This window comes from Scyliorhinus torazame, chromosome 5, assembly GCF_047496885.1.
Source record: "Scyliorhinus torazame isolate Kashiwa2021f chromosome 5, sScyTor2.1, whole genome shotgun sequence".
Lineage (NCBI taxonomy): Eukaryota > Metazoa > Chordata > Chondrichthyes > Carcharhiniformes > Scyliorhinidae > Scyliorhinus > Scyliorhinus torazame.
Genome location: NC_092711.1, coordinates 124,425,433 through 124,452,743, shown reverse-complemented (window position 1 = coordinate 124,452,743; position 27,311 = coordinate 124,425,433). Strand labels below are relative to the sequence as shown.

Sequence of the window (27,311 nt, the reverse complement as noted above, 5' to 3'; positions counted from 1 at the left end):
TAAATGTTTAACTTACTTTATTTTGTTTCAAAAGATAAAATCATTGTTTTTACAACAAGTAAAAGATCTTGCTTCTGGTGTTCCGTTCGAGTTGATCAGACTTTCGTGACCCTCTTGACAATCTCCCTTCTTATCTGTGGGTGTTCTCAGTAGTTTCGATTCTGTTTGGCTCCTCAGTACTGCAGTCCCCATGCACCAAAGTAGCTGTAAAAGTTCATGCTGGCAACTAGCAATTCAGGGTATTTATTACCCTTCTCGCAGCCTTACTGTTTACATGGCCTTCTCCAAAAGTAATATCTTCTGCTTACTGATGTATATATTTTGTCCATTTGTTAATATATGTTTAATTCTGCTAAAGGGCAAGTACACCTCTTTTTAATGTGTTAACATGACCTCAGCTTGTCAGACTTTTACTTAAAGAGTGATACATCTGGTTGCCGTGGTGTCTAACATGATAACGCTTTCACATTAACATGACCTTAGATTGTCAGAACACTGGCAGGGAAGCTTCCTGCTAATTATTTTGTTGTATTTCAGCCTTTTAACTCCTTATCATTTTTAAGCATTTCATTTTCTCATGTTCCTTTCAAATGTTTCAAATCACATTCTTCGCATTTTACAATTTTACAAAATTGTTGGCTGCTTTTTGGGAAGAAGCAGTTAGCTGCGGTGAATTGTACATTAGCAAAGGCAACTGTCATCTCCACATTTCCACTTTTAACTGGTGCCATTAAGTTTCTATCATTCACAAATAAACATTATTTCAAGTAATTCAAATTTAAGATTCTGACAACTCCACCCAATTGCTTGCTAAAATAATTACCTTCTATCAAAGGGGGGGAGAACTTGTTCCCTTTATGTAATTTAAAACTTAACTTTGCTAGAATTTCTCTAACTTGAAAGGTATTGGGTTACAGCACGAGTTGTTGCGAGGTGTTATCCCAAAGCCTGTGTGATAATAACTGTCTGCAGTCTAAAACTTTTTGCTGCTGTTAACCCTTTGAGAGACTTCTGCTTTAACTTCTCTATATCATTTTTAAGCATTTCATTTTCTCATGTTCCTTTCAAATGTTTCAAATCACATTCTTCGCATTTTACAATTTTACAAAATTGTTGGCTGCTTTTTGGGAAGAAGCAGTTAGCTGCGGTGAATTGTACATTAGCAAAGGCAACTGTCATCTCCACATTTCCACTTTTAACTGGTGCCATTAAGTTTCTATCATTCACAAATAAACATTATTTCAAGTAATTCAAATTTAAGATTCTGACAACTCCACCCAATTGCTTGCTAAAATAATTACCTTCTATCAAAGGGGGGGAGAACTTGTTCCCTTTATGTAATTTAAAACTTAACTTTGCTAGAATTTCTCTAACTTGAAAGGTATTGGGTTACAGCACGAGTTGTTGCGAGGTGTTATCCCAAAGCCTGTGTGATAATAACTGTCTGCAGTCTAAAACTTTTTGCTGCTGTTAACCCTTTGAGAGACTTCTGCTTTAACTTCTCTATATCATTTTTAAGCATTGCATTTTCTCATATTCCTTCGGGTTGATCATCAGACCTTCATGTTTCAAATTACATTCTTCCCATTTTATTTTACAGGTGTTAGTTGTGGCTCAGAGGTTACATTCTTATCTCTGAGTCAGGAGGTTGTGGGTTCAAACCCACCTCCAGAAACATGAGCATCAAATCCAGGTTGATATTCTGATGCAGTCCTGAGGGAGCACTGCACTGTCAAAGGTCCTGTCTTCCAGATCAGACCTTCAACTCTGGGCCCATCTGCCCTCAGTTGGGTGTAAACGTTCCCATGATGTCATTCCAAAGAGCAGGGGAAATCTCCCTGGTTTACTGCTTAATATTCATCCCTCAACAAACATCACTGAACGGATTCTCTGCTCACAGCCACATTTCTGTTTGTGGGATCTTGGTGGATTGGCTGTGCTAAATTGCCCCTTAGTGTCTAAAGGTGAAGTGGGGTTACAGGGAGAGGGCGGGGGAAGTGCACCTGGGTGGGGTGCTCTTTTGTAGTGTTGGTGGAAACTCGATGGCCGAATAGCCTCCTTCTGCACTGTAGGGATTCTTCGATGCTGCCAGACCTGTTGAGTTAATTTGCATTTTCTGCTTTTATTCTATATTGCACACCTTTTTAATCCACTGATTATATTTATTGAACTCCAACTACCATCGACTACCAGGAGCAGTGTGTTGATGTTTCAGCTATTCTGGCCTTAGGTGACTGTGTGGAGTTTGTACGTTCTCCCAGTGTCTGCGTGGGTTTCCTCCGGGTGCTCCAGTTTTCTCCCACCGTCCAAAGATGTGCAGGTTAGGTGGATTGGCTGTGCTAAATTGCCCCTTAGTGTCCAAAAAAAAGTTAGGTGGAGTTACTGGGTTACGGTGATTGGGTGGAGGCATGGTTTAAGTAGGGTGCTCTTTACAAGGGCCAGTGCCGGATCGATGGGCCGAATGGCCTCCTTCTCCACTGTAAATTCTATGATTCTGTATGATTTTCTCTCTCAGCCTGATCCAATGGGTCTGTCTTGTAGTATTTCCCTGATGGGAGCACAATGGTTAGCACTGTTGCTTCACAACACCAGGGTCCCGAGTTCAAATCCTGCTTGGGTCACTGTCTGTTCGGATTCTCCCCATGTCTGCGTGGGTTTCCTCCGGGTGCTCCAGTTTCCTCCCACAAGTCCTCAAAGACGTACTTGTTAGGTGAATTGGACAGTCTGAATTCTCCCTGTGTACCCGAACACGCACCAGAGTGTGGCGACTAGGGGCTTTTCACAGTAACTTCATTGCAGAGTTAATGTCAGCCTATTTGTGACAATGATAATAATCTTTGTGTTTTAGGGTGTTCAGTATATTAAGGAGCAGGTAGATCTTCCTTGGTTCGACCTGTTGTCCCTCAGATGTTCCACTGTTTTTGGTTAATGTGTCTGGAGTCTTTCAGTTCTTCCAGTCCGTCTCCAATTCTCCTTCCTGTCTCGGGTATATGAGTCAAGGGATCTTGGTGTTGTGATTCATGTTGTTTAGCTGTCTGTTTCCAGCAGGTATTGTTGTCTCTCGATAATGACTGTGCTGCTTCCCTTGCTTCTGGTCTTATCTGATCAGATGATCCAAGCTCCCAGATTGTCTGTCTTTCTCTGCGGGTAAGATTCTGTTTGTCTCTTGTATTTCACTGTGACAGGCCAGAGACCTGATTGAAGGGATTCAAACATGGGAGTTCTGGGAAAGATGGGCAAGGTTTTGGGAGGTGACAACATGTTCAAAGAGTTTGGAGAGGAGAGGGAGGTTGAAGATGGGGCAGTAATTTGTAAGGATGGCAGGGTCAAGGGTTTGTTTTATTGAGGGGGTGATGATGGCAGATTTTAAGGATAGAGGGACAGTACCTGAAGAGAGGGAAATGTTGACAATATCCATGGACACAGGGTAGTTGGCTGATCAGTAGCTCAGTGGGAATAGGGTCGATGGAGCAGTATCTCATGGACAAGTTGAGCTCTGAGAGGGCCTGAGGGGAGATGGGAGAGAAGCTAGAGAAAGATGTGGGTTCAGGGCTCGGGAAAGGATGAAATTTAGAGACCGTTTGGTCCGGTGGGCCCGTGGAAGGGAGGGAAGCAGCAGAGGCAGCTGATCGGATTTACTCAATCTCAGTCACAAAGCTCCACAAGCTCCTCACACTTCCTGTTGGAGGTGAGGATGGAAGAGACAGGGGAGAGCGAGAGTACTTCAAAAGGAACTAACTTGTGTCAGAGATATTAAAAAGTTTCAACACTGCGTATTTCACACAAATCTAATTTATTTGCCTTCAGCCAGAATATTAGCCCCTGTAAGTGGGCTGGAGTTTGTTATCAGCAGAAAGAGACCCAAATGAACATGGTTCAGTCCTGAATGTGAGTCACAGCAAAATCCAATCACTGCACAGAGATCAAAGAACAATACAGCACAGGAACAGGCCCTTCGGTCATGATACCAACCGTGGCCAAAACCCTTCTGCCATATCCCTCTGTATCCATCTTATCCATGTGTTTGTCAAGATGCTTTTTGCACGCCGTTAATGTATCTGCTCTGTGGCCTCGTTGGTGTGTCAGCAGGTGGGATGAAGCAGTAAATTCCTTCCCACAATTGGAGCAGGTGAATGGTCACTCTCCAATGTGAACTCGCTGGTGCCTCTGCAGGGCGGATGACTGAGTGAATCCCTTCCCACAACAGGAGCAGGTGAATGGCCTCTCCCCAGTGTGAACTCGCTGGTGCCTCTGCAGGACGGATGACTGAGTGAATCCCTTCCCACACCAGGAGCAGGTGAATGGCCTCTCCCCAGTGTGAACTCGCTGGTGCCTCTGCAGGACGGATGACTGAGTGAATCCCTTCCCACACTTGGAGCAGGTGAATGGCCTCTCTCCAGTGTGAACTGACTGGTGCCTCTGCAGGTCAGATGGCCGAGTGAATCTCTTCCCACACCAGCAGGCGAATGGTTTCTCCCCAGTGTGAATTCGCTGGTGTTTCCGCAGGTCGGATGACTGAGTGAATCCCTTCCCACACCAGGAGCAGGCGAATGGTTTCTCCCCAGTGTGAATCGGCTGGTGATTCCGTAGGTCGGATGACCGAGTGAATCCCTTCCCACACCAGGAGCAGGTGAATGGCCTCCCCCCAGTGTGTATTTGCTGGTGCTTCTGCAGGTCAGATGACTGAGTGAATCTCATCCTACACCAGGAACAGGTGAATGGCCCCCCCCCAGTGTGAATTCGCTGGTGCCTCTGCAGGACGGATGACTGAGTGAATCCCTTCCCACATTGGGCGCAGGTGAATAGTCTCTCCCCAGTGTGAATTCGCTGATGTACAGTGAGGTGAGATGATCGTCTGAATCCAGTCCCGCAGTGAGAGCACCTGAACGGTTTCTCGTCAGTGTGAAGACGTTGATGGAGCATCAGTTCCCCAGAACTTTTATAGCACTTCCTGCAGTCTGGACATTGAAACGGTCTCTCATCAGTGTGAACTCGCTGATGACTCAGCAGGTCAGATGACTGAGTGAATCCCTTCCCACACTTGGAGCAGGTGAATGGTCTCTCCCCAGTGTGAATTCGCTGGTGTTTCCGCAGGTCAGATGACTGAACAAATCCCTTCCCACACCAGGAGCAGGCGAATGGTGTCTCCCCAGTGTGAAACCGCTGGTGATTCCGCAGGGTGGATGACCGAGTGAATCCCTTCCCACACTTGGAGCAGGTGAATGGTCTCTCTCCAGTGTGACTGCGTCGATGAGTTTCCAGCCTGGATGGGTAAGTGAATTCTTTCCCACAGTCCCCACATTTCCATGATTTCTCCTCAGTGTGACTGCATTTGTGGCTTGTGAGGCCTGATGATTGACTGAATCCTTGTCCACACACACAACACGTGTACGGTTTCTCCCCACTGTGAACAATACTTTTTCCTTCCATGTTCAAAGTACAATGATATTCAGGATATGATAAATTGAGGACTCTGTCTGATCCTGATGTGATGCTTGGTTTGAGTTTCCAGACTTTGAAGCCTCCCCTTCGAACACCCTGTGATACTGATTTAAAACAGAAAATAGGGAGTGAGAGAGAACCCACAAAAACACAAAGGCAGGTTGTGAAATTGAGCTGAATGAATCTGGTCATTTGTGAGGCCGGCACTGGGTAAAAGTGACCATGAAAACTGCTGGATTGTCATAAAAACCCAACTGGCCTCTTTGGAGAGAAAGAGGTGAAGAGGGCTTTTGTATATCTACAAGACATATCAAGAGAGTAGTTGGCAAAGCAAATTCAATCTTGAGCTTCATAATTAGAAATATTGATACCAAAACAGGGTAGCTCGGCTTCCAGTGGCAGAGTGATTAGCACTGCTGCCTCACAGCGCCAGGGACCCGGGTTCAATTCTGGCCTTGGTGACTGTCTGTGTGGAGTTTGCACTTTCTCCCCGTGTCTGCATGGGTTTCCACCCGGTTCTCCGGATTCCCCCCGCAGTCCAAAGACGGGAAAATTAGATGGATTGGCCTTGATAAATTGCCCCTTCGTGTCCAGGGATGTGCAGGTTAGGTGGGGCTATGGGGTGGCACAGTGGTTAGCACTGCTGCCTCACAGCTCCACGATCCCGGATTCAATTCCAGTCTCGGGTGACTGCTTCTGTGGAGTTTGCATTGTCTCCCCATGTCTGCGTAGATTTCCTCCGGGTGCTCCGGTTTCCTCACACAGTCCAAAGATGTGCAGGTTAGGTGGATTGGCCATGGTAAATTGCCCCAAAGGTTAGTTGGGGTTACTGGGTTACGGGGACAAGGTGGAGGCATGGGCTTAAACTAAGTAGGGTGCTCTTTCCAAGAGCCTGTGCAGACTCCTTGGGCCGAATGGCCTCCCGCTGCACTGTAAATTCTATGATTCTGCACTGTAGGAATTCTTATGAATCTTTCTAAAGCTCTGGTCATCACGCTTCAGGAAGGATGTGAAAGTTCTCGGAGAAGGTGCAGATTTACCAGAATGGTTCCAGCAAAGGAGGATGAGGGGAGATTTGATTCAGGGACACAAGATTATGCCAGATTTCAATCGGGTGGACAAAGAAACTGTATTTCCATTGACTGATCGTACAAGCAGTCGGGACACAGATTTAAAGTTTTGGGTAAAACCTGGATTGAACTATATAAGATCCTGAGGGGTCTTGACAGGGTGGATGTGGAGAGGATGTTTCCTCTTGTGGGAGAATCGAGAACGAGAGCATCGCTGTTGCAAAATAAGGGGTCGCCCATTTCAGATGGAGATGAGGATTTTTTATTCTCTTGAGGGCTGTAAGACTTTGGAACTCACGTCCTTAAAAGGCAGCGGAAGCAGGGACCTTGAATATTTTTAAGGCAGAGCTGGATAGATTCTTATGAGCAAGGGGGTGAAAGGTCATCAGGGGTAGGCAGGAATGTGGAGTTGAGGTTAGAATGAGATCAGCCGCAATCTTACTGAATGCTGAGCAGGCTCGAGGGGCCGAGTGACCTGTTCCTAGTTTGTATGTAAAAGGTACAGGAGATATGAGGTCATATGAGATGTATGTTTTTACACAGCTGGCGGCAATGACCTGATACTTGCTGACTATGAGGGAGTTTGAAAATGGACACAATGAAAGATTTGATTTCAAAAGGAAATTGGATAGACATCTGAGGGAAATAAACCTGCGAGGATACAGGGATAGAGCAGGAGAAAGGCACTGACTGGATTGCTCCAGAGAGCTAGCATGGACTCAATGGGCCAAATGCCCTTCTTTGTGCCATCATGTCGCTGACTCTTTTGTGTAATCTAGTTTTGTAATTTTACCCCGGGTTCAGATATCACTCAGATAAATCTGTGCTACACTCCCTCCAAGGCCATTCTATCCTTCCTCAGGTTTGTTGCCCAGAACAGAACACAGTTCTCCAGGTTTGGTCTAACCAGGGTTTGTGAATCTCGGGGCTTTTCGAGTCACACTAAGACCTGAAATCTTCCCTCACAGACAAAACAGACAAACCTTTCACCTTCCACACCCAGATGCTGCTGATATTCAGGTTCTGATGAATCGAGTGACTCTGTCAGATCACGATGTGACGTTTGGTTTGCGTTTCCCGTCTGTCAAACCTCCACTTCCTGTAAATTTACAGAAACCTCACTGTCAGTTTAGGATAGAAATTCACAACATTCTCTCCTCGCCAACTTTGATTCAATGTATTCCTGGAGGTTTGATCACATGACCTGCCCCCATCCTCCAGCCATTAATCGGTAAACACATCCATCCTTGTGACACACTGCCTTCCTCGGCCAATTGGGAAGCAAAAGGACTCATTACCTCACAGGACAGTGACTGACTGTCAGCCAAACAATCTTTATCCATTTTCAATATTTTTATATCCGCTGAAGAGAAATATTCAAAGAAAATTACAAAAAAATCTGTGCTGTGCTGATGATTTCCCGGAGACCCGGGCATGAATCTCACCAAGGCAGAAAGTAAAATTTGAATTCATTGAAAGTCTAGTGGTGACCATGAAACCATTGTTGGTTGTTGCAAAGACCCATCTGGTTCAAGGAAATCTTCTATCCTTACCTAGTCTGACCCACATGTGACTCCAGATCCACAGTCAGCTGGTTGACTCTTGAAATGCTCTCTATGATACACTTAGTTCAAGGGCAATTAGGGCAGTGAAGGTTGGCCCAGCCAGTGACTCCACAAATTAATAAAATAAAATGCTGGAGACTCCAGTCAGTGAATCCGGGAGAGTTGGCATCCGGTCCAGGCTCACAGCGCATGCGCCCTGCGGCACCTTGTCCTCTGTAAAGATGGCGGCCGGTAACCCGGGCCTATCACTGCTCAGCTCTCACTCTGTTCAATGCTGTTTAAGACGGGACCGTTAACATTTTCCTCGGGAGTTGAAGCCTCCACGGGGTATTTATGAAGCCTCCCGGCTCACTCCACAGCTTCTATTGTTCCCCAGCCACCCACCGGCTCCAATCCTGAAAGTAGCTCGATTGTTCCTTTCCCGCTCCTCGCACCGTCAGCAACAACCTGAACTGCGCATGCGCTGGGCACAGCTGGAATCTGTGCATGTCCGCGGAAGTTCTGTGATGTGAATAGAGCACATTCTCAGCCGTAACGCACGATGGGTAATAATCCCACCATTGAAATCGGTTTGTTGATTCAAATTATGCTTTGCCAACCGATTACAATTGGTACAGTTGGGCCAAGGGAACAAATGTATTAAATAAATTAATACAGCAACTAAGGTGTACAGGCCCATCGATCACAGTCTGTCCTGGGTATGATTGACAACAGACCAAGCACGGACAGTGAGTTGTTAACATAAGAACTAGAAGCAGGAGTAGGCCACCTGGCCCCTCGAGCCTGCTCCGCCATTCAATGAGATCATGGCTGATCTTTTGTGGACTCAGCTCCACTTTCCGGCCCGAACACCATATGCCTTAATCCCTTTATTCTTCAAAAAACTATCTATCTTTATCTTAAAAACATTTAATGAAGGAGCCTCTACTGCTTCACTGGGCAAGGAATTCCATAGATTCACAACCCTTTGGGTAAAGAACATGGAAAAATACAGCACAGAACAGGCCCTTCGGCCCACGATGTTGTGCCGAACCTTTGTCCTAGATTAATCATAGATTATCATTGAATTTACAGTGCAGGAGGCCATTCGGCCCATTGAGTCTGCACCGGCTCTTGGAAAGAGCACCCTACCCAAAGTCAACACCTCCACCCAACACTAAGGGCAATTTTGGACACTAAGGGCAATTTATCATGGCCAATCCACCTAACCTGCACCTCTTTGGACTGTAGGAGGAAACCCACGCAGACACGGGGAGGATGTGCAGACTCCGCACAGACAGTGACCCAAGCCGGAATCGAACCTGGGACCCTGGAGCTGTGAAGCAATTGTGCTATCCACAATGCTACCGTGCTGCCGTTAAGAACAAATAAATCTACACTATATCATTTTACCGTAATCCATGTACCTATCCAATAGCTGCTTGAAGGTCCCTAATGTTTCCGACTCAACTACTTCCACAGGGTAAAGAACCTACCTCTGACATCCCCCCTATATCTTCCACCATTCACCTTAAATTTATGTCCCCTTGTAATGGTTTGTTCCACCCGGAGAAAAAGTCTCCAAATGTCTACTCTATCTATTCCTCTGATCATCTTATAAACCTCTATCAAGTCGCCCCTCATCCTTCTCCGTTCTAATGAGAAAAGGCCTAGCACCCTCAACCTTTCCTCGTAAGACCTACTCTCCATTCCAGGCAACATCCTGGTAAATCTCCTTTGCACCTTTTCCAAAGCTTCTACATCCTTCCTAAAATGAGGCGACCAGAACTGTACACAGTACTCCAAATGTGGCCTTACCAAAGTTTTGTACAGCTGTTTCATCACCTCACGGCTCTTAAATTCAATCCCTCTGTTAATGAATGCTAGCACACCATAGGCCTTCTTCACAGCTCTATCCACTTGAGTGGCAACTTTCAAAGATGTATGAACATAGACCCCAAGATCTCTCTGCTCCTCCACATTGCCAAGAACTCTACCGTTAACCCTGTATTCCGCATTCATATTTGTCCTTCCAAAATGGACAACCTCACACTTTTCAGGGTTAAACTCCATCTGCCACTTCTCAGCCCAGCTCTGCATCCTATCTATGTCTCTTTGCAGTCGACAACAGCCCTCCTCACTATCCACAACTCCACCAATCTTGTATCGTCTGCAAATTTACTGACCCACCCTTCCACTCCCTCATCCAAGTCATTAATGAAAATCACAAACAGCAGAGGACCCAGAACTGATCCCTGCGGTACGCCACTGGTAACTGGGATCCAGGCTGAATATTTGCCATCCACCACCACTCTCTGACTTCTATCGGTTAGCCAGTTCGTTATCCAATTGGCCAAATTTCCCACTATCCCATGCCTCCTTACTTTCCGCAGAAGCCTACCATGGGGAACCTTATCAAATGCCTTACTAAAATCCATGTACACTACATCCACTGCTTTACCTTCATCCACATGCTTGGTCACCTCCTCAAAGAATTCAATAAGACTTGCAAGACCTACCCCTCACAAATCCATGCTGACTATCCCTAATCAAGCAGTGTCTTTCCAGATGCTCAGAAATTCTATCCTTCAGTACCCTTTCCATTACTTTGCCTACCACCGAAGTAAGACTAACTGGCCTGTAATTCCCAGGGTTATCCCTAGTCCCTTTTTTGAACAGGGGCACGACATTCGCCACTCTCCAATCCCCTGGTACCACCCCTGTTGACAGTGAGGACGAAAAGATCATTGCCAATGGCTCTGCAATTTCATCTCTTGCTTCCCATAGAATCCTTGGATATATCCCGTCAGGCCCAGGGGACTTGTCTATCCTCAAGTTTTTCAAAATGCCCAACACATCTTCCTTCCTAACAAGTATTTCCTCGAGCTTACCAGTCTGTTTCACACTGTCCTCTCCAACAATATGGCCCCTCTCATTTGTAAATACAGAAGAAAAGTACTCGTTCAAGACCTCTCCTATCTCTTCAGACTCAATACAGAATCTCCCGCTCCTGTCCTTGATCGGACCTACCCTCGCTCTAGTCATTCTCATATTTCTCACATATGTGTAAAAGGCCTTGGGGTTTTCCTTGATCCTACCTGCCAAAAATTGTTCATGCCCTCTCTTAGCTCTCCTAATCCCTTTCTTCAGTTCCCTCCTGGCTATCTTGTATCCCTCCAACGCCCTGTCTGAACCTTGTTTCCTCAGCCTTACATAAGTCTCCTTTTTCCTCTTAACAAGACATTCAACCTCTCTTGTCAACCATGGTTCCCTCACTCGACCATCTCTTCCCTGCCTGACAGGGACATACATATCAAGGATACGTAGTACCTGTTCCTTGAACAAGTTCCACATTTCACTTGTGTCCTTCCCTGACAGCCTATGTTCCCAACTTATGCACTTCAATTCTTGCCTGACAACATCGTATTTACCCTTCCCCCAATTGTAAACCTTGCCCTCCTAAACTCAGTCCTAAATCTACTTCCCCTTATTTTAAGTCTATGCCCCCTAGTTCTGCTTTCACCCGCCAGTGGAAACAACCTGCCCGCATCTATCCTATCTATTCCCTTCATAATTCTGTATGTTTCTAAAAGATACCCCCTCATCCTTCTAAATTCCAACGAGTACAGTCCCAGTCTACTCAACCTCTCCTCGTAAACCAACTCCTTCAGCTCTGGGATTAACCTAGTGATTCTCCTCTGCACACCCTCCAGTGCCAGTACGTCCTTTCTCAAGTAAGGAGACCAAAGCTGAACACAATACTCCAGGTGTGGCCTCACTAACACCTTATACAATTGCAGCAGAACCTCCCTAGTCTTAAACTCCATCCCTCTAGCAATGAAGGACAAAATTCCATTTGCCTTCTTAATCACCCGTTGCACCTGTAAACCAACTTTTTGCGACTCATGCACTAGCACACCCAGGTCTCTCTGCACAGCAGCATGTTTTAATATTTTATCATTTAAATAATAATTCCTTTTGCTGTTATTCCTACCAAAATGGATAACCTCACATTTATCAACATTGTATTCCATCTGCCAGACCCTAGCCCATTCACTTAACCTATCCAAATCCCTCTGCAGACTTCCAGTATCCTCTGCACTTTTTGCTTTACCACTCATCTTAGTGTCGTCTGCAAACTTGGACACATTGCCCTTCGTTCTCCAACTCCAAATCATCTATGTAAATTGTGAACAGTTGTGGGCCCAGCACTGATCCTTGAGGAACACCACTAGCTACTGATTGCCAACCAGAGAAACACTCATTAAACCCCACTCTTTGCTTTCTATTAATTAACCAATCGTCCGATCCATGCTACTACTTTACCCTTAATGCCATGCATCTTTATCTTATGCAGCAACTTTTTGTATGGCACCTTGTCAAAGGCTTTCTGGAAATCCAGATATATCACATCCATTGGCTCCACGTTACCTACCGCTCTGGTAATGTCCTCAAAAAATTCCACTAAATTAGTTTGGCACAATCTGCCCTTTATGAACCCATGCTGCGTCAGCCCAATGGGACAATTTCCATCCAGATGCCTCGCTATTTCTTCCTTGATGATAGATTCCAGCATCTTCCCTACTACCGAAGTTAAGCTCACTGGCCTACAATTACCCGCTTTCCGCCTACCTCCTTTTTTAAACAGTGGTGTCACGTTTGCTAATTTCCAATCGGCCGGGACCACCCCAGAATCTAGCGAATTTTGGTAAATTATCACTAGTGCATTTGCAATTTCCCTAGCCATCTCTTTTAGCACTCTGGGATGCATTTCATCAGGGCCAGGAGACTTGTCTACCTTTAGCCCCATTAGCTTGCCCATCACTCCCTCCTTAGTGATAACAATCCTCTCAAGGTCCTCACCTGTCATAGCCTCATTTCTATCAGTCACGTGCATGTTATTTGTGTCTTCCACTGTGAAGACCGACCCAAAAAACCTGTTCAGTTCCTCAGCCATTTCCTCATCTCCCATTATTAAATCTCCCTTCTCATCCTCTAAAGGACCAATATTTACCGTAGCCACTCTTTTTTGTTTTATATATTTGTAGAAACTTTTACGATCTGTTTTTATATTCTGAGCAAGTTTACTCTCAATCTATCTTACTCTTCTTTATAGCTTTTTTAGTAGCTTTCTGTTGCCCCCTAAAGATTTCCCAGTCTTCTAGTCTCCCACTAATCTTTGCAACTTTGTATGCTTTTTCCTTCAATTTGATACTTTCCCTTATTTCCTTAGATATCCATGGTCTATTTTCCCTCTTTCTACCGTCCTTAACATGTTGGGGTCTGAGCAGGTTCAGGTGAATAGTGATTTTTGTCTTTGTGGACAGAACAGTTAAACTGCCCCTCGTCAATAACAATGTGCTGAAATTGGATCAAATGGTCTGGGCTTTTAAAGTTGGAGTGTTAACCAGTGGCAAAACTGAGGAAATCCCATTGCACACATGAAGTGTGTGAGTGATCTCCCTCTGAACTGCTCCTGAACTGCACATTAGATTAATTAATGACTAACTCATATTTATTCTCATCCAGTGGAAACATCTTCCACTTGTCTATCATATCAAACCTGTTCATAATCTTACAGGATCAGGTCATCCTTCATTCCCTTTTCCAGAGAAAAGGTTTACACCCTGTCCAATCTTTGTTGCCGGGTATAACCTGCCAGTTCAGGCACAATTCAAATATCTTTTCCTGCATCTTCTCCAGTCCTTCGAGATCCATTTTACAATATGGAGACTTTAACTAATCTGAGCAGCAAACTCACCGTTGTCCCCAAATGCCTGTATGTTGCAGTATTTTAGTCATTTTACTGTTAGCTGAATGTAAGATGGGACAGAATAAGATCCAACGAGCCAGTCTGTAACACTGTAGAACATCTACAAACTTGCCTCTTCCACGTACTGCTAAATAGTTGACTTTTTCACTCTTAACCTGTCAGCTATGTCATTAAGAATAATGTGTCAGAGAAAGATTGGATTTCAGCTTGGTGACACCAGGCCAGACTAAATTTTAGTTCATAGGTTTGTTGAGCTAATTTCTCCACATCATAAGATGCCACTGACGATTCCTGAACTGTCAAACCAACGGAAGGAATTTATATTTGCCCTCTGTTCATCTTAAAAGTGTTGATTCTGCTGTTACTGTCACTGTTAATCACACCCAGAACTGAACCATCTTCATTCTGACAATTGGGGGTTATTTCGAATCTCTGTAACTGAGCTGGGCTAGAGTTTAATATCTTGTTGTTTGTGAAATAAATCAGCTTTGTCTCAAACACACTGTGTCAGGTCCTTGCTTTCTCTCGGGGGAAAGGAAATTAATTGATGGCCACGTGTCACCAGGCCATGCCAGTCAGAGTCTTTTTTTTTAATAGACATTTTATTGACCTATTTATGGTTTTACAACAACAAAATAAACAATGTGCACGAAAATATAAACATAGTGCAAAAGCCGTCTTCCTCCCTTACAGGTCCCACCTTTAAGGAACCCCCTACTCTAAGCTAAACTAACCCTCTGCCCCCGTCCCGTCCCCCTTCTGTTGACAGTTAATTTTCTCTATAGAAGTCAACGAACGGCTGCCACTTCCGGGCGAGCCCTAACATTGACCCTATCAAGCGTCATTGATTTTATCCAAACAGAGAAAGCTAGCCAGGTCTCCGACTTCGGGGGCTTTGGGTCCCTCCAAGCTAATAGTATCCGTCTCCGGGCTACCAGAGAAGCAAAGGCGAGAATGTCTACCTCTTTCTCCTCCTGGATTCCCGGGTCTTCCGACTCTCCGAAACTCGCCACCTCTGGACTCAGTGCCATCCTTGTTTTTAACACCGTGGACATGACACCCACAAACCCTTGCCAGAATCCCCTAAGCATCGGACATGCACAGAACATATGGACATGGTTTGCTGGTCCTCCCGCACAGCTGTCTTCAACCCCAAAGAACCAGCTCAAAGGACAAAGAAAAGTACAGTACAGGAACATGCCCTTCGGCCCTCCAAGCCCGTGCCGACCATGCTGCCCGACTAAACTACAATCTTCTACACTTCCTCGGTCCATATCCCTCTATTCCCATCCTATTCATGTATTTGTCAAGATGCCCCTTAAATGTCACTATCGTCCCTGCTTCCACCACCTCCTCCGGTAGCGAGTTCCAGGCACCCACTACCCTGTGTAAAAAACTTGCCTCGGACATCTACTCTAAACCTTGCGCCTCGCACCTTAAACCTATACCCCCTAGTAATTGACCCCTCTACCCTGGGGAAAAGCCTCTGACTATCCACTCTGTCGGGATGTCCCTCATAATTTTGTAGACCTCTATCAGGTCGCCCCTCAACCTCCGTCGTTCCAGTGAGCACAAACCGAGTTTATTCAACCGCTCCTCATAGCTTATGCCCTCTATACCAGGCAACATCCTGGCAAATTTATTCTGCACCCTCTCTAAAGCCTCCACATCCTTCTGGTATTGTGGCGACCAGAATTGAACACTATACTCCAAGTGTGGCCTAACTAAGGTTCTATACAGCTGCAACATGACTTGCCAATTCTTATACTCAATGCCCCGGCCAATGAGGGCAAGCATGCCGTATGCCTTCTTGACTACCTTCTCCACCCGTGTTGCCTCTTTCAGTGACCTGTGGACCTGTACTCCTAGATCTCTCTGACTTTCAATACTCTTGAGGGTTCTACCATTCACTGTATATTCCTTATCTGCATTAGACAAAATGCATTACCTCACATTTGTCCGGATTAAACTCCATCTGCCATCTCTCCGCCCTCTGCACCCTTTCCAATGCTTCCACATCCTTTCTATAATGCAGCGAAATGAATTGCACGCAATTCTCCAAATGCGGCCGCACCAGAGTTTTGTACAGCTGCAACATGACCTCATGGCTCCGAAACTCAATCCCTCTACCAATAATAGCTAACACACTGTACGCCTTCTGAACAACCCTCTCAACCTGGGTGGCAACTTTCAGGGATCTATGTACATGACACCGAGATCTCTCTGCTCATCCACACTGCCAAGAATCTTACCATTCGCCCAGTACTCTGTCTTCCTGTTATTCCTTCCAAAATGAATCACCTCACACTTTTCTGCATTAAACTCCATTTGCCACCTCTCAGCCCAGCACTGCAGCTTACCTATGTCCCTCTGTAACTTGTAACATCCTTCCGCACTGTCCACAACTCCATCGACTTCAGTGTCATCTGCAAATTTACTCGCCCATCCTTCTACGCCCTCCTCCAGGTTATTTATAAAAATGACAAACAGCAGTGGCCCCAAAACAGATCCTTGTGATACACCACTAGTAACTGGACTCCAGTCTGAACATTTCCCATCAACGACCACCCTTTGTCTTCTTCCAGCTAGCCAATTTCTGATCCAAATTGCTAAATCACCCTGAATCCCATGCCTCCGTATTTTCTGCAGTAGCCTACCGTGGGGAACCTTATCAAACGCTTTACTGAAATCCATATACACCACATCAACTGCTTTACCCTCATCCACCTGTTTGGTCACCTTCTCAAAGAACTCAATAAGGTTTGTGAGGCACAACCTGCCCTTCACAAAACCGTGTTGACTATCTCTAATCAAATTATTCCTTTCCAGATGATTATACATCCTATCTCTTATAAACCTTTCCAAGAATTTGCCCACAACAGAAGTAAGGCTCACTGGTCTATAGTTGCCGGGGTTGTCTCTACTCCCCTTCTTGAACAAGGGGACAACATTTGCTATCCTCCAGTCTTCTGGCACTATTCCTGTAGACAAAGATGACTTAAAGATCAAAGCCAAAGGCTCAGCAATCTCCTCCCTAGCTTCCCAGAGAATCCTAGGATAAATCCCATCCGGCCCAGGGGACTTATCTATTTTCACACTTTCCAGAATTGCTAACACCTCCTCATGAAACTCAAGCCCTTCCAGTCTCATAGCCTGAATCTCAGTATTCTCCTCGACAACATTGTCTTTTTCCTGTGAATACTGATGAAAAATATTCATTTAGCACCTCTCCTATCTCCTCGGACTCCACGCACAACTTCCCACTACTGTCCTTGACTGGCCCTACTCTTACCCTCGTCATTCTTTTATTCCTGACATAGCTATAGAAAGCTTTAGGGTTATCCTTGATCCTCCCTGCCAAAGACTTCTCATGTCCCATCCTGTCTCTTCTTAGCTCTCTCTTTAAGTCCTTCCTAGCTAACTTGTAACTCTCGAGCGCCCTAACTGAACCTTCATGTCTCATCTTTACATAAGCCTCCTTCTTTTTCTTGACAAGTGTTTCGACTGCTTTAGTAAACCACAGTTCCCTTGCTCGACCACTTCCTCCCTGCCTGACAGGTACATACTTATCAAGGACACGCAGTAGCCGTTCCTTGAACAAGCTCCACATTTCCATTGTGTCCATCCCCTGCAGTTTTCCTCTCCATCCGATGCATCCTAAGTCTTGCCTCATCGCATCATAGTTGCCTTTCCCCCAGATATAACTCTTGCCCTGCAGTATATACCTATCCCTTTCCATCACTAAAGTAAACGTAATCGAATTGTGGTCACTATCACCAAAGTGCTCACCTACCTCCAAATCTAACATCTGTCCTGGTTCATTACCCAGTACCAAATCTAATATGGCCTCGCCTCTCGTTGGCTTATCTACATACTGTGTCGGGAAACCCTCCTGCACACATTGGACAAAAACAGGCCCATCTAAAGTACTCAAACTATAGTGTTTCCAGTCAATATTTGGAAAGTTAAAGTCCCCCATAACAACTACCCTGTTGCTTTCGCTCCTATCCAGAATCAACTTTGCAATCCTTTCCTCTACATCTCTGGAAGTTTTCGGAGGCCTTTGGAAAACCCCTAACAGGGTGACCTCTCCTTTCCTGTTTCTAACCTCAGCCCATACTACCTCAATAGACGAGTCCTCATCAAACGCCCTTTCTGCCACCGTAATACGGTCCTTGACTAACAATGCCACCCCTCCCCCTCTTTTACCACCTTCCCTGAGCTTACTGAAATATCTAAACCCCGGCACCTGCAACAACCATTCCTGTCCCTGCTCTATCCATGTCTCCAAAATGGCCACAACATCGAAGTCGCAGGTACCAACCCATGCCGCAAGTTCACCCACCTTATTCCGGATGCTCCTGGCATTGAAGAAGACACACTTTAAACCACCTTCCTGCCTGCCGGTACACTCCTGCAACTTTGACACCTTACTCACAAAGATCTATGTGAAGCAATGAGTTGTTCTGATCTCCCTCAAAACAGATTCAATCGTATCTTTCCAACGGGTGAATACTTGAAAGGGAAGAATTTGCAGGGCTGTGGGGAAAGGGCAGAGCAGTTGGATGAATCAGAGAGTCCTTTCAAAAAGATAGCAGGGGCACGATGGGCCGAATGGACTCTTGCAGCCTGTGAATCTGAACCGCTTGCTTTTGTGCAGGTTAAAAGGGACAGATTTCATGTCAGCCTCTTCCCTGTATATGTATTTAAAGAGATGGGTTTCTCTTTAGCGCAGAGTAACCAATGTAATAATTGGTTGGAGGCCCATTTCCCAGTCAGTCCTCCAGCACCTTCCTGTCTCTCTATTAGCGACGTCCATGGCAATTTCCCAACTGGCACGCAGGCCCCGTTATTCTCAGCTAAATTCAGCCTTCAGCTCCATCGCCTGCCTGTCAGTGACACGAGCAATAGAGACAGAAAGGTGCCCGATGCTCAAATGGGAAGTTGAAACTTGTGGCTGGAAACAAGCACTTCAACATTTGTCAGACAAATCCATGTTATTTATACTGGGGGTTTTATTATTAGATTGAGGCACTGGAGGCAAAGGGTGAGGGTTTTAAAGGGTAACTTTCCCTTACTAGTCTCAGCCATGGCTCAGTGGGCAACTCTCTCACCTTTGGGTCAGAAGTTTGTTGGTTCAAATCCCAGTCCAGAGACCCGACGACAAAAATCACATCCAGCCTTTCTTGTCCCAGCACTGAAGGAGTGCTGCACTGTCAGAACAGCCTTCTTTCAAATAAGATGTTAAACTGAGGCCCTTGTCATCATAGAATTTACAGTGCAGAAGGAGGCTATTTGGCCCATCGAGTCTGCACCAGCTCTTGGAAAGAGCACCTTATCCAAGCCCACAGCTCCGCCGTAACCCCAGCCAACCTTTTTGACACTAAGGGCAATTTAGCATGGCCAATCCACCTAACCTGCACATCTTTGGACTGTGGGAGGAAACCGGTGCACTCGGAGGAAACCCACGCAGACATGGGGAGAACGTGCAGACTCCGCACAGACAGTGACCCAAGCCGGGAATCGGAACTGGGACCCTGGAGCTGTGAAGCAACTGTGTTAACCACTGTGCCGCCCATGTCTGCTCCTCTCAGGTGGGGGTAAAAGTTCCCACAGCCACTATTTTGAAGACGAGCAGGGGAGTTATCCCCAGTGTCCTGGTCACTATTTATCCCTCAGTCAACATCACTAAAAACACATCATCTGCTCATTATCACATTGCTGTGTGTGGGATCTTGCTGTGTGTAAATTGGCTGCTGCGTTTCCTACATTACAACAGTGGCTGCTGCGTTTCCTATATTACAACACTTCAAAAGCACTTAATTGACTGTAGAGCACTTTGGGTCGTCCTGTGGGTGTGAAAGGCGCAATAGAAATGCAAGTTTTAAAATTGAAGATTTGTGTTAACTGATCTTGTTATCTGAAATTTAATGAATTTTAGCCACCCACAACTTACCATTTAATAAATTCACTTTGGTTCAGACAAGACTTTAAACAATTAAGACAAAGGCAGAATTCTCTGGATAGAAAATTTAAAAGGTTGATTTACCCTCAAACATCCACCCCCAATCTAGATTCTTCAGTTCCTGCCTAATATTGTTATAATTAGCCTACCCCAATTTAGCATTCACCCTAGGACCACTCTTATCCTTGTCCACCAGCACTTTAAAACTTGCTGAATTGTGGTCACTGTTCCCGAAATGCTCTCCTACTTAAACTTCTACCACCTGGCTGGGCTCATTCCCCAATACCAGGTCCGGTACAGCCCTTCCCTAGTTGGACTGTCTCCATATTGTTTTAAGAAGCCCCCCTGGATGCTCCTTACAAACTCTGCCCCATCTAAGCCCCAAGTACTAAGTGAGCCCCAGTCAATATTTGGAAAGTTGAAGTCTCCCATCACAACAACCCTGTTGTTTTTACTCTTGTCCAAAACCGGTCTACCTATCTGCTCCTCTATCTCCCACTGGCTGTTGGGAGGCCTGTAGTAAACCCCCAACATTGTGAATACACCCTTCTTATTCCTGATCTCTACCCAGAGAGCCTCACTGCCCTCTGAGGTGTCCTCCTGTAGTACAGCTGTGATATTCTCCCTAACGAGTAGCGCAACTCCGCCACCGCTTTTACAACCCCCTCTATCCCACCTGAAACATCTAAATCCTGGAACGTTTAGCTGCCAATCCTGTCCTTCCCTCAACCAGGTCTCTGGAATGGCAACAACATCATAGTTCCAAGTACTAATCCAAGCTCTAAGTTCATCTGCCTTTCCCGTAATACTTCTTGCATTAAAACATATGCACTTCAGGCCACCAGACCCACTGTGTTCAGCAACATCTCCCTGTCTGCTCTGCCTCAGAGCCATACTGGAACTATCCCCTAGTTCTCCCTCAATGCTCTCACCTTCTGACCTATTGCTCCGGTGCAGCGGGTCTCCCTGTCTGCTCTGCCTCAGAGCCATACTGGAACTATCCCCTAGTTCTCCCTCAATGCTCTCACCTTCTGACCTATTGCTCCGGTGCCCACCCCGCTGCCATACTAGTTTAAACCCTCCCGTGTGACACAAGCAAACCTCGCGGCCAGGATATTTATGCCTGTCCAGTTTAAATGCCACCCGTCCTTCTTATACATGTCACACCTGCCCCGGAAGAGCTCCCAGTGGTCTAGATAACGGAAACCCTCCCTCCTACACCAGCTGTTTAGCCACGTGTTTAGCTGCTCTATCTTCCTATTTCTAGCCTCACTGGCACGTGGCACAGGGAGTAATCCTGAGATGACAACCCTAGAGGCTCTGTCTTTTAACTTTCTGCCTAGCTCCCTGAACTCCTGCTGCAGGACCTCATGCCCCTTCCTGCCTATGTCGTTAGTACCAATATGTACAACGACCTCTGCCTGTTTGCCCTCCCCTTCAGGATGCCTGCTACCCGTTCGGAGACATCCTGGACCCTGGCACCAGGGAGGCAATATACCATCCTGGAGTCTCTTTCATGACCACAGAAGCACCTATCTGTGCGCCTGACTATAGAGTCCTCAATGACTATTGCACTTCTGCGCTTTGACCCTCCCTTCTGAACATCAGAGCCAGCCGTGGTACCACTGCTCTGGCTGCTGCTGTTTTCCCCTGATAGGCTATCCCCCCCCGACAGTATCCAAAGGGGTATACCTGTTCGAGAGGGGGACAACCACAGGGGATTCCTGCACTGACTGCCTGCCCTTTCTGGTGGTCACCCATTTCTCTGCCTGCACCTTGGGTGTGACCACATTTATATAACTGCTATCTGTGACGCTTTCCGCCACCTGCGTGCTCCTAAGTGCATCCAACTGCTGCTCCAACCGAACCATGCAGTCTGTGAGGAGCTCCAGTTGGGTGCATTTTCTGCAGATGAAGCCATCTGGGACGCTGGAAGCCTCACGGACCTGCCACATCTCACAGTCAGAGCACTGCATCCCTCTAATTGACATTGCGTCAATTAATTAGTAAATTAAATTTAAAAGTTTTTTTTTTTAAAGTTACTGTTAACTATCTGTTTCCTCGCACTAGATTTCTACTATAAATGTGAAAGCTATACAGAGTACTCTCCGATCGCTGGCTTAGATACCCCTCTAAATTATAATTAAGTTAAAAGTAAATATGTTTAATTAGTTTAACAATGCTTAATTTTTTTAATTTAGTGTACCTTCCCAACCAGCCAATCAGCTCACAGCTTTACTGTGATGTCACTTCTGTGTCCCCCCCCCCCCCCCCACATACAATTTGAAAAGGTAATAAAAATCACTTACATTTCCAGGTTCGCAGATGCTCTCTGGTTCTCTCCCTTTCCTGATTACCTCCACCAAATTACGAAGTTCCAAATTTCCACTCTGGATGCGTCTCACTCCGGCTGTGTCTCCTCCAATATATAATAATCGCTTATTGTCACAAATGGGCTTCAATGAAGTTACTGTGAAAAGACCCTAGTTGCCACAATCCAGCACCTGTCTGGGGAGGCTGGTCCGGGAATTGAACCCGCGCTGCTGGCCTTGTTCTGCTTTACAAGCCAGCTGTTTAGACCACTGTGCTAAACCAGCCCCTAAATTTAGAGTACCTAATTAATTTTTTCCAATTAAGGGGCAATTTAGTGTGGCCAATCGTGATATCACCCAGGAGTCACACGGTTGTACATTTCATTAAGGCACAAAATCTGCCCAACTCCGGCGAGGAAGTAAGGACAATCACCAGGGACTGCCAGGTCTGTGCGGAGTGCAAGCCGCACTTCTACCGGCCGGACCGCGCGCGCCTGGTGAAGGCCTCCCTCCCCTTTGAACACCTCAGCGTGGACTTCAAAGGCCCCCTCCCCTCCACCGATGGTCACACATATTTCCTTTGTGTGATCGACGAATACTCCAGGTTCCCGTTTGCCATCCCCATTTGCCCCGACATGACGTCTGCCACCGTCATTAAAGCCCTCAACACAATCTTCACTCTGTTCGGTTTCCCCGCCTACATCCACAATGACAGGGGAACCTCATTCATGAGTGATGAGCTGCGTCAGTTCCTGCTCAGCAGGGGTATCGCCTCCAGCAGAACGACAAGCTACAACCCCCGGGGAAACGTACAGGTAGAAAGGGAGAATGGGACGGTATGGAGGGCCGTCCAGCTGGCCCTATGGTCAAGAAACCTCCCGGCCTCCCGCTGACAGGAGGTCCTCCCTGATGCACTCCACTCCATTCGCTCACTACTCTGCACTGCCACTAACAATACACCCCATGAACGTCTTTTTGCCTTCTCCAGGAAGTCCACATCCGGGGCGTCGCTCCCGACTTGGCTCACAGCTCCGGGAACCGTGTTTCTCCGTAAGCACGTCCGACTCCACAAGGCGGACCCGTTGGTGGAGAGGGTGCACTTGCTCCACGCAAACCCCCAGTACGCCTATGTGGCGTTCCCCGACAGCTGCCAGGACACTGTCTCCCTCAGGGACCTGGCACCAGCAGGTTCCACCCCCACACCACCCCCTTCGCCCCCGGCACCACCCTCCCCACCCCCGTCGCTCACAACAGCAACCCCCCCCCCCCCCCACCCCAGGATCGTCTGCCCCCCCCCCTCTGTCCACGCCCGACAATGACAAGGATTTCGGCACGCTCCCGGAGTCACCTTCGACCAGATCAGCACCAACATCGCTGACACCACTGCGTCGCTCCCAGAGGAACATCAAGGCCCCGGACCGGCTAAACCTCTGACCTGTCCACCGGACATCAAAGGACATTTGTTTGCTCAAATCTTGTAAATATTAACTTATTGTTGTATATAGTTATCCACCACCCCGCCATACTTTAACATGGGGTGAATGTGGTAAACCACTGTTGAACCTGTATTAGGTGTTGTACGGTAGGACCTGTACTACAGGTTCGCCGGTAGTCCCTGCCTGCTGGCTCCGCCCAGGAGGCGGGGTATAAATATACATGTCCTCCAGCTAGCAGCCATTTAGCCAGCTGCTGTGAGAGGCCACACATCTGATAGCAATAAAGCCTCAGTTGGATTCAACTATCGTCTTTGTCCAATTGATCGTGCCTCATTACTAATGACAGTAAATACACTATGAAAATAACGATTTTAAAACTAAACGTGATTACACATGCGTACTTACAGCTTCTTACATCACAACAGTGAATATGTTTCAAAAGTACTCTATTGGCTTTAAAAGATTTCAGAAGGTCCACTGGCAGTGCAAGGTTTTATAGAAATGTACATTTGTTCTAATAGTCCACAAACTAGGATATACCCCTGTCTCTGGATCTGTAAAGACGTAATTACCTTCAAATGCTCACACCCCTGTCTCTGGATCTGGAAAGACTTAATTACCTGCAAATGCTCGTATTCAAAGCCTTGTCTTGCATCTTTGACTTTGTCTATATATATGTTTCGAGAACAGTGTTCTTCAAACTCGGGGGCGTGGCCTGCGGGCGGGTGTCGGGAGGGTCGCGGAGCCGTCCTTCACGGCGCTCCTGATCGCACAAATCCCCACGCAGCAGCCAGCTTTTAATAATGCCGGCTGCAAGCGGCCTTTAAAACGGCCGCGAACATGTAAAAAAAAATTCGGCCACATTGAGCATGCGTGCACGATCATCGCCGCTGATCGAGCGTGCATGCGCAGCGCGGCCGCTATTTTTTTACATGGTCGCAGCTTTTTGTTTTACAAGTTTGGGGGGTGTTTTATTCATTTATTTTATTCATTTAATTTTCATTTTTTCCATTTAATATTTATTTTTTTCATTTAATTTATTCTTTTTTTTTACAAGTTCGGACGGGTTTTATTTGACAAAATTTTACAGGAAAAAAAATGCAGAACTTTGGACCGATGGAGACTCCATACTGTCCGACACTGGAAGGCTTCACCTTCATCCAACAGGTTCCATTGAAGGAGCGTGTACGAGGGCCAAAGGGACCAAAAACCATTTCCTCCATTTTTATCAGCAGCAAACAAGGTAAGAGAAAATGGTGGGTCGCTCAGGTCGGCCGGGTTGGGTCCCGACGGTTGGCCGGTTGGTAAAAGTGGGTCCCCAGAAAAAAAGTTTGAAGAACAGTGTTCGAGAACATACCTCTTCATTCAGCTGAGAAAGCAGTGCTCCGAAAGCTAGTGACATCGAAACAAACCTGTTGCACTTTAACCTGGTGTTGTCAGACTTCTATCTGCAGGATGATTCTGAAGGGTTTGCTCCAGCTCAGGGGGCGGAGCTGGAGGACTGACTGGGAGTGGCTGGTCCTCCAACCAATCAGGGTGAACGGGAACCGGGGCTCTCACTCACTACGCATGCGCTACGCCGCACACTTCGTCCACCCGGGCCTGTCTCCGGGAAAAGCCCGACCAGCGGTCGCCGGTTCAACTGCCGTATCCGAGCTTAATATTCGGGGCTTGGGGCCTTCACGAAATGTTTATGTAGCCTCCCGACCCATCCACCGGCTCTATCCATGCCTCATGACTCACCGAGCGGGATCTGACAAGGTGACGATTTCCACCCGACCGACTGAATCCTGAGCTGTCATCGGCACTGCGCATGCTCCAGCGCACGTGGGTGACCGGGCTCGGCCCCGCCCCTCATTCACTCCGATTGATTGGAGGACCAGTCGCTCCGCTCGGACCTCCAGTCCAGCCTCTCTCTTCCTATTGGGCCAGAGCTGCCGTCAATCATTCCCAGGGCATTGTGAGCTGGAGCATGCGCAGTGCCGATGCTGGACTCGGCCGGGAGGTTTCACTGAAACCCGGTGGAGACTCCAAACCCCAATAACAGGTTTCCGGGCCCGGGTTTGCATCGAGCGGGGGGACAGCTGCGGCCTGCTCCCGGTGACAGGCCTGAGTTAACGGCTGCCGTCTTTATAGAGGCTGCAAACCCGCAGGGGGCAAAACATCAGAGATAGAGTTTGTTGTGAAACCAATGGGATTTTGTAAAGCAGGAGGTCAGGGTTACAGTCAACAACAACAACTTCTATTTATATAACACCTTTAACATCATAAATCATCCCAGTCAACTTCACAGGAACATTATAAAACAAAGTGAGACACCCAGACACAAAAGGAGATATTAGGGCAGGTGACCAAAAACTTGGTCAAAGAGGTGAGTTTTAAAGAGTCTGAAAGGAGGTGAGTGAGGTGGAGACGGGGAGGTTTCGGGAGGGAATTCAGTGCTTGGGGCCGAGGGAACTGAAAACCATGGCGGAGTAATTAGAATCGGGGGTGTACAAGAGTCCAGGATCAGAGCTGTGCAGATATCTCAGGGGTTTGTGGGGCTGGAGGAGATACAGACACAGGGAGAGACGAGGCCATGGAGGGATTTGAAAACAAGGGTGAGAATTGACTGGGAGCGAATGCAAGTCTCGGAGCACAGGGATCATAGGGGAAAGGAACTGGCTGTGAATTAAGACATGGGTAGCAGACTTTTGGATCACTTTAAGTTTCCAGAAGTAGAATGTGGGAGAGCAGCCAGGTGTGTGATGGAATTGTCAAATCGGGAGGTGACGATGGTAAATTGCCGAATGGTTTCCTTCTGCACTGTAAATTCTATGAATGATCCTTCTATGACAAGTGGAAACAGGTGGTCTTTGTTATAGTACAGACATGAGTCCAAAGATGTTCAGGTTATGTGGATTGGCCATGCTAAATTGCCTTAGTGTCCAAAAAGGTTAGGTGAGGTTACGGGGATAGGGTGGGGGTGTGGGCTTCAGTAGGGTGCTCCTTCCACGGTCCGGTGCAGACTCAATGGGCCGAATAGCCTCTTTCTGCACTGTAAATTCTATGAGGTCAGAAGCTCATATTGGGATCAAATCAAGTTTACAAAGAGACTGGCAAAGTCTCTAAGACTATTGCCAAGGAGAGGGATAGAGTTGGTATGTCAGGAATGGAGGTTGGAGCAGGAAACCGAACAGTGGATTCAGTCTTCTCCATATTTGATTGAAGTTATTTCATCAGCGGGAAGAGAACCACAATGGACCCGGAGTCTGATATCCGGTATAACTTAGTTCGAGAGGCAGAGGAAGAACAAAGGAAACCCTGGAAGATTTGGAGAAACGCCCTTCGCGATTGCTCATCAAATCTCCATACAGTCAGTTCTGGACACAAGGTTAACATCTGTTATTCTGTCTGCTCAGTCAGGGTATTCAGACTAATGTCTGCCACAAGTCATGAATGAAGTGACTTATAAAGCATATTCTTACCTCTAATTATATAACTTTGGTAAAAAGATACAGAAATAATCATCTTATACTTTATTTAGATTTCAGCCCCAGGGAGGAGGGAGAGTGTGTGGGACGGGGATTTACAGCTTTGGGGAAAGAAGAGAGAAAAAAACGTCTGGAATTGTCTGTTCTGAATTTCTATCCTGTACTGATAGTGTGACCTTTGTAAACTCCTTTTCCAGGGCATTAGGAGAGGATTTTCAGACAGGAAACACAAACCAAATATCACATTAAGATCCGACAGTGTCATTTAATTGATCAGGATCTGAATATCCTCAGAC

The 27,311-nt window shown here is 46.5% G+C and overlaps 1 protein-coding gene across 5 annotated transcripts; it reads right to left on the bottom strand.

The window, feature by feature from the left end:
* Nucleotides 1-25,355, bottom strand: LOC140419683 (uncharacterized). Of its 5 annotated transcripts, none has more exons than XM_072503605.1 (4): nt 25,286-25,355; nt 22,104-22,213; nt 7,496-7,611; nt 1-5,546 (listed from the first exon to the last, which is right to left on the bottom strand). In XM_072503605.1, the coding sequence occupies exon 4, from the start codon at nt 5,428-5,430 to the stop codon at nt 4,138-4,140; it is 1,293 nt and encodes a 430-aa protein (XP_072359706.1). In that variant the 5' UTR covers nt 5,431-5,546; nt 7,496-7,611; nt 22,104-22,213; nt 25,286-25,355; the 3' UTR covers nt 1-4,137. The 5 variants fall into 5 exon arrangements, with proteins under 5 accessions (XP_072359706.1, XP_072359710.1, XP_072359707.1 ...); XM_072503609.1 differs by having other exon boundaries at nt 7,503-7,611; XM_072503606.1 differs by having other exon boundaries at nt 22,104-22,210; nt 25,286-25,343.
* Nucleotides 25,356-27,311: the final 1,956 nt, after the last annotated feature.

Coding starts and splice junctions, on each gene's coding strand:
- LOC140419683 (XM_072503605.1), bottom strand. CDS start 5,430: ATGGAAGGAAAAAGTATTGTTCACAGTGGGGAGAAACCGTACACGTGT.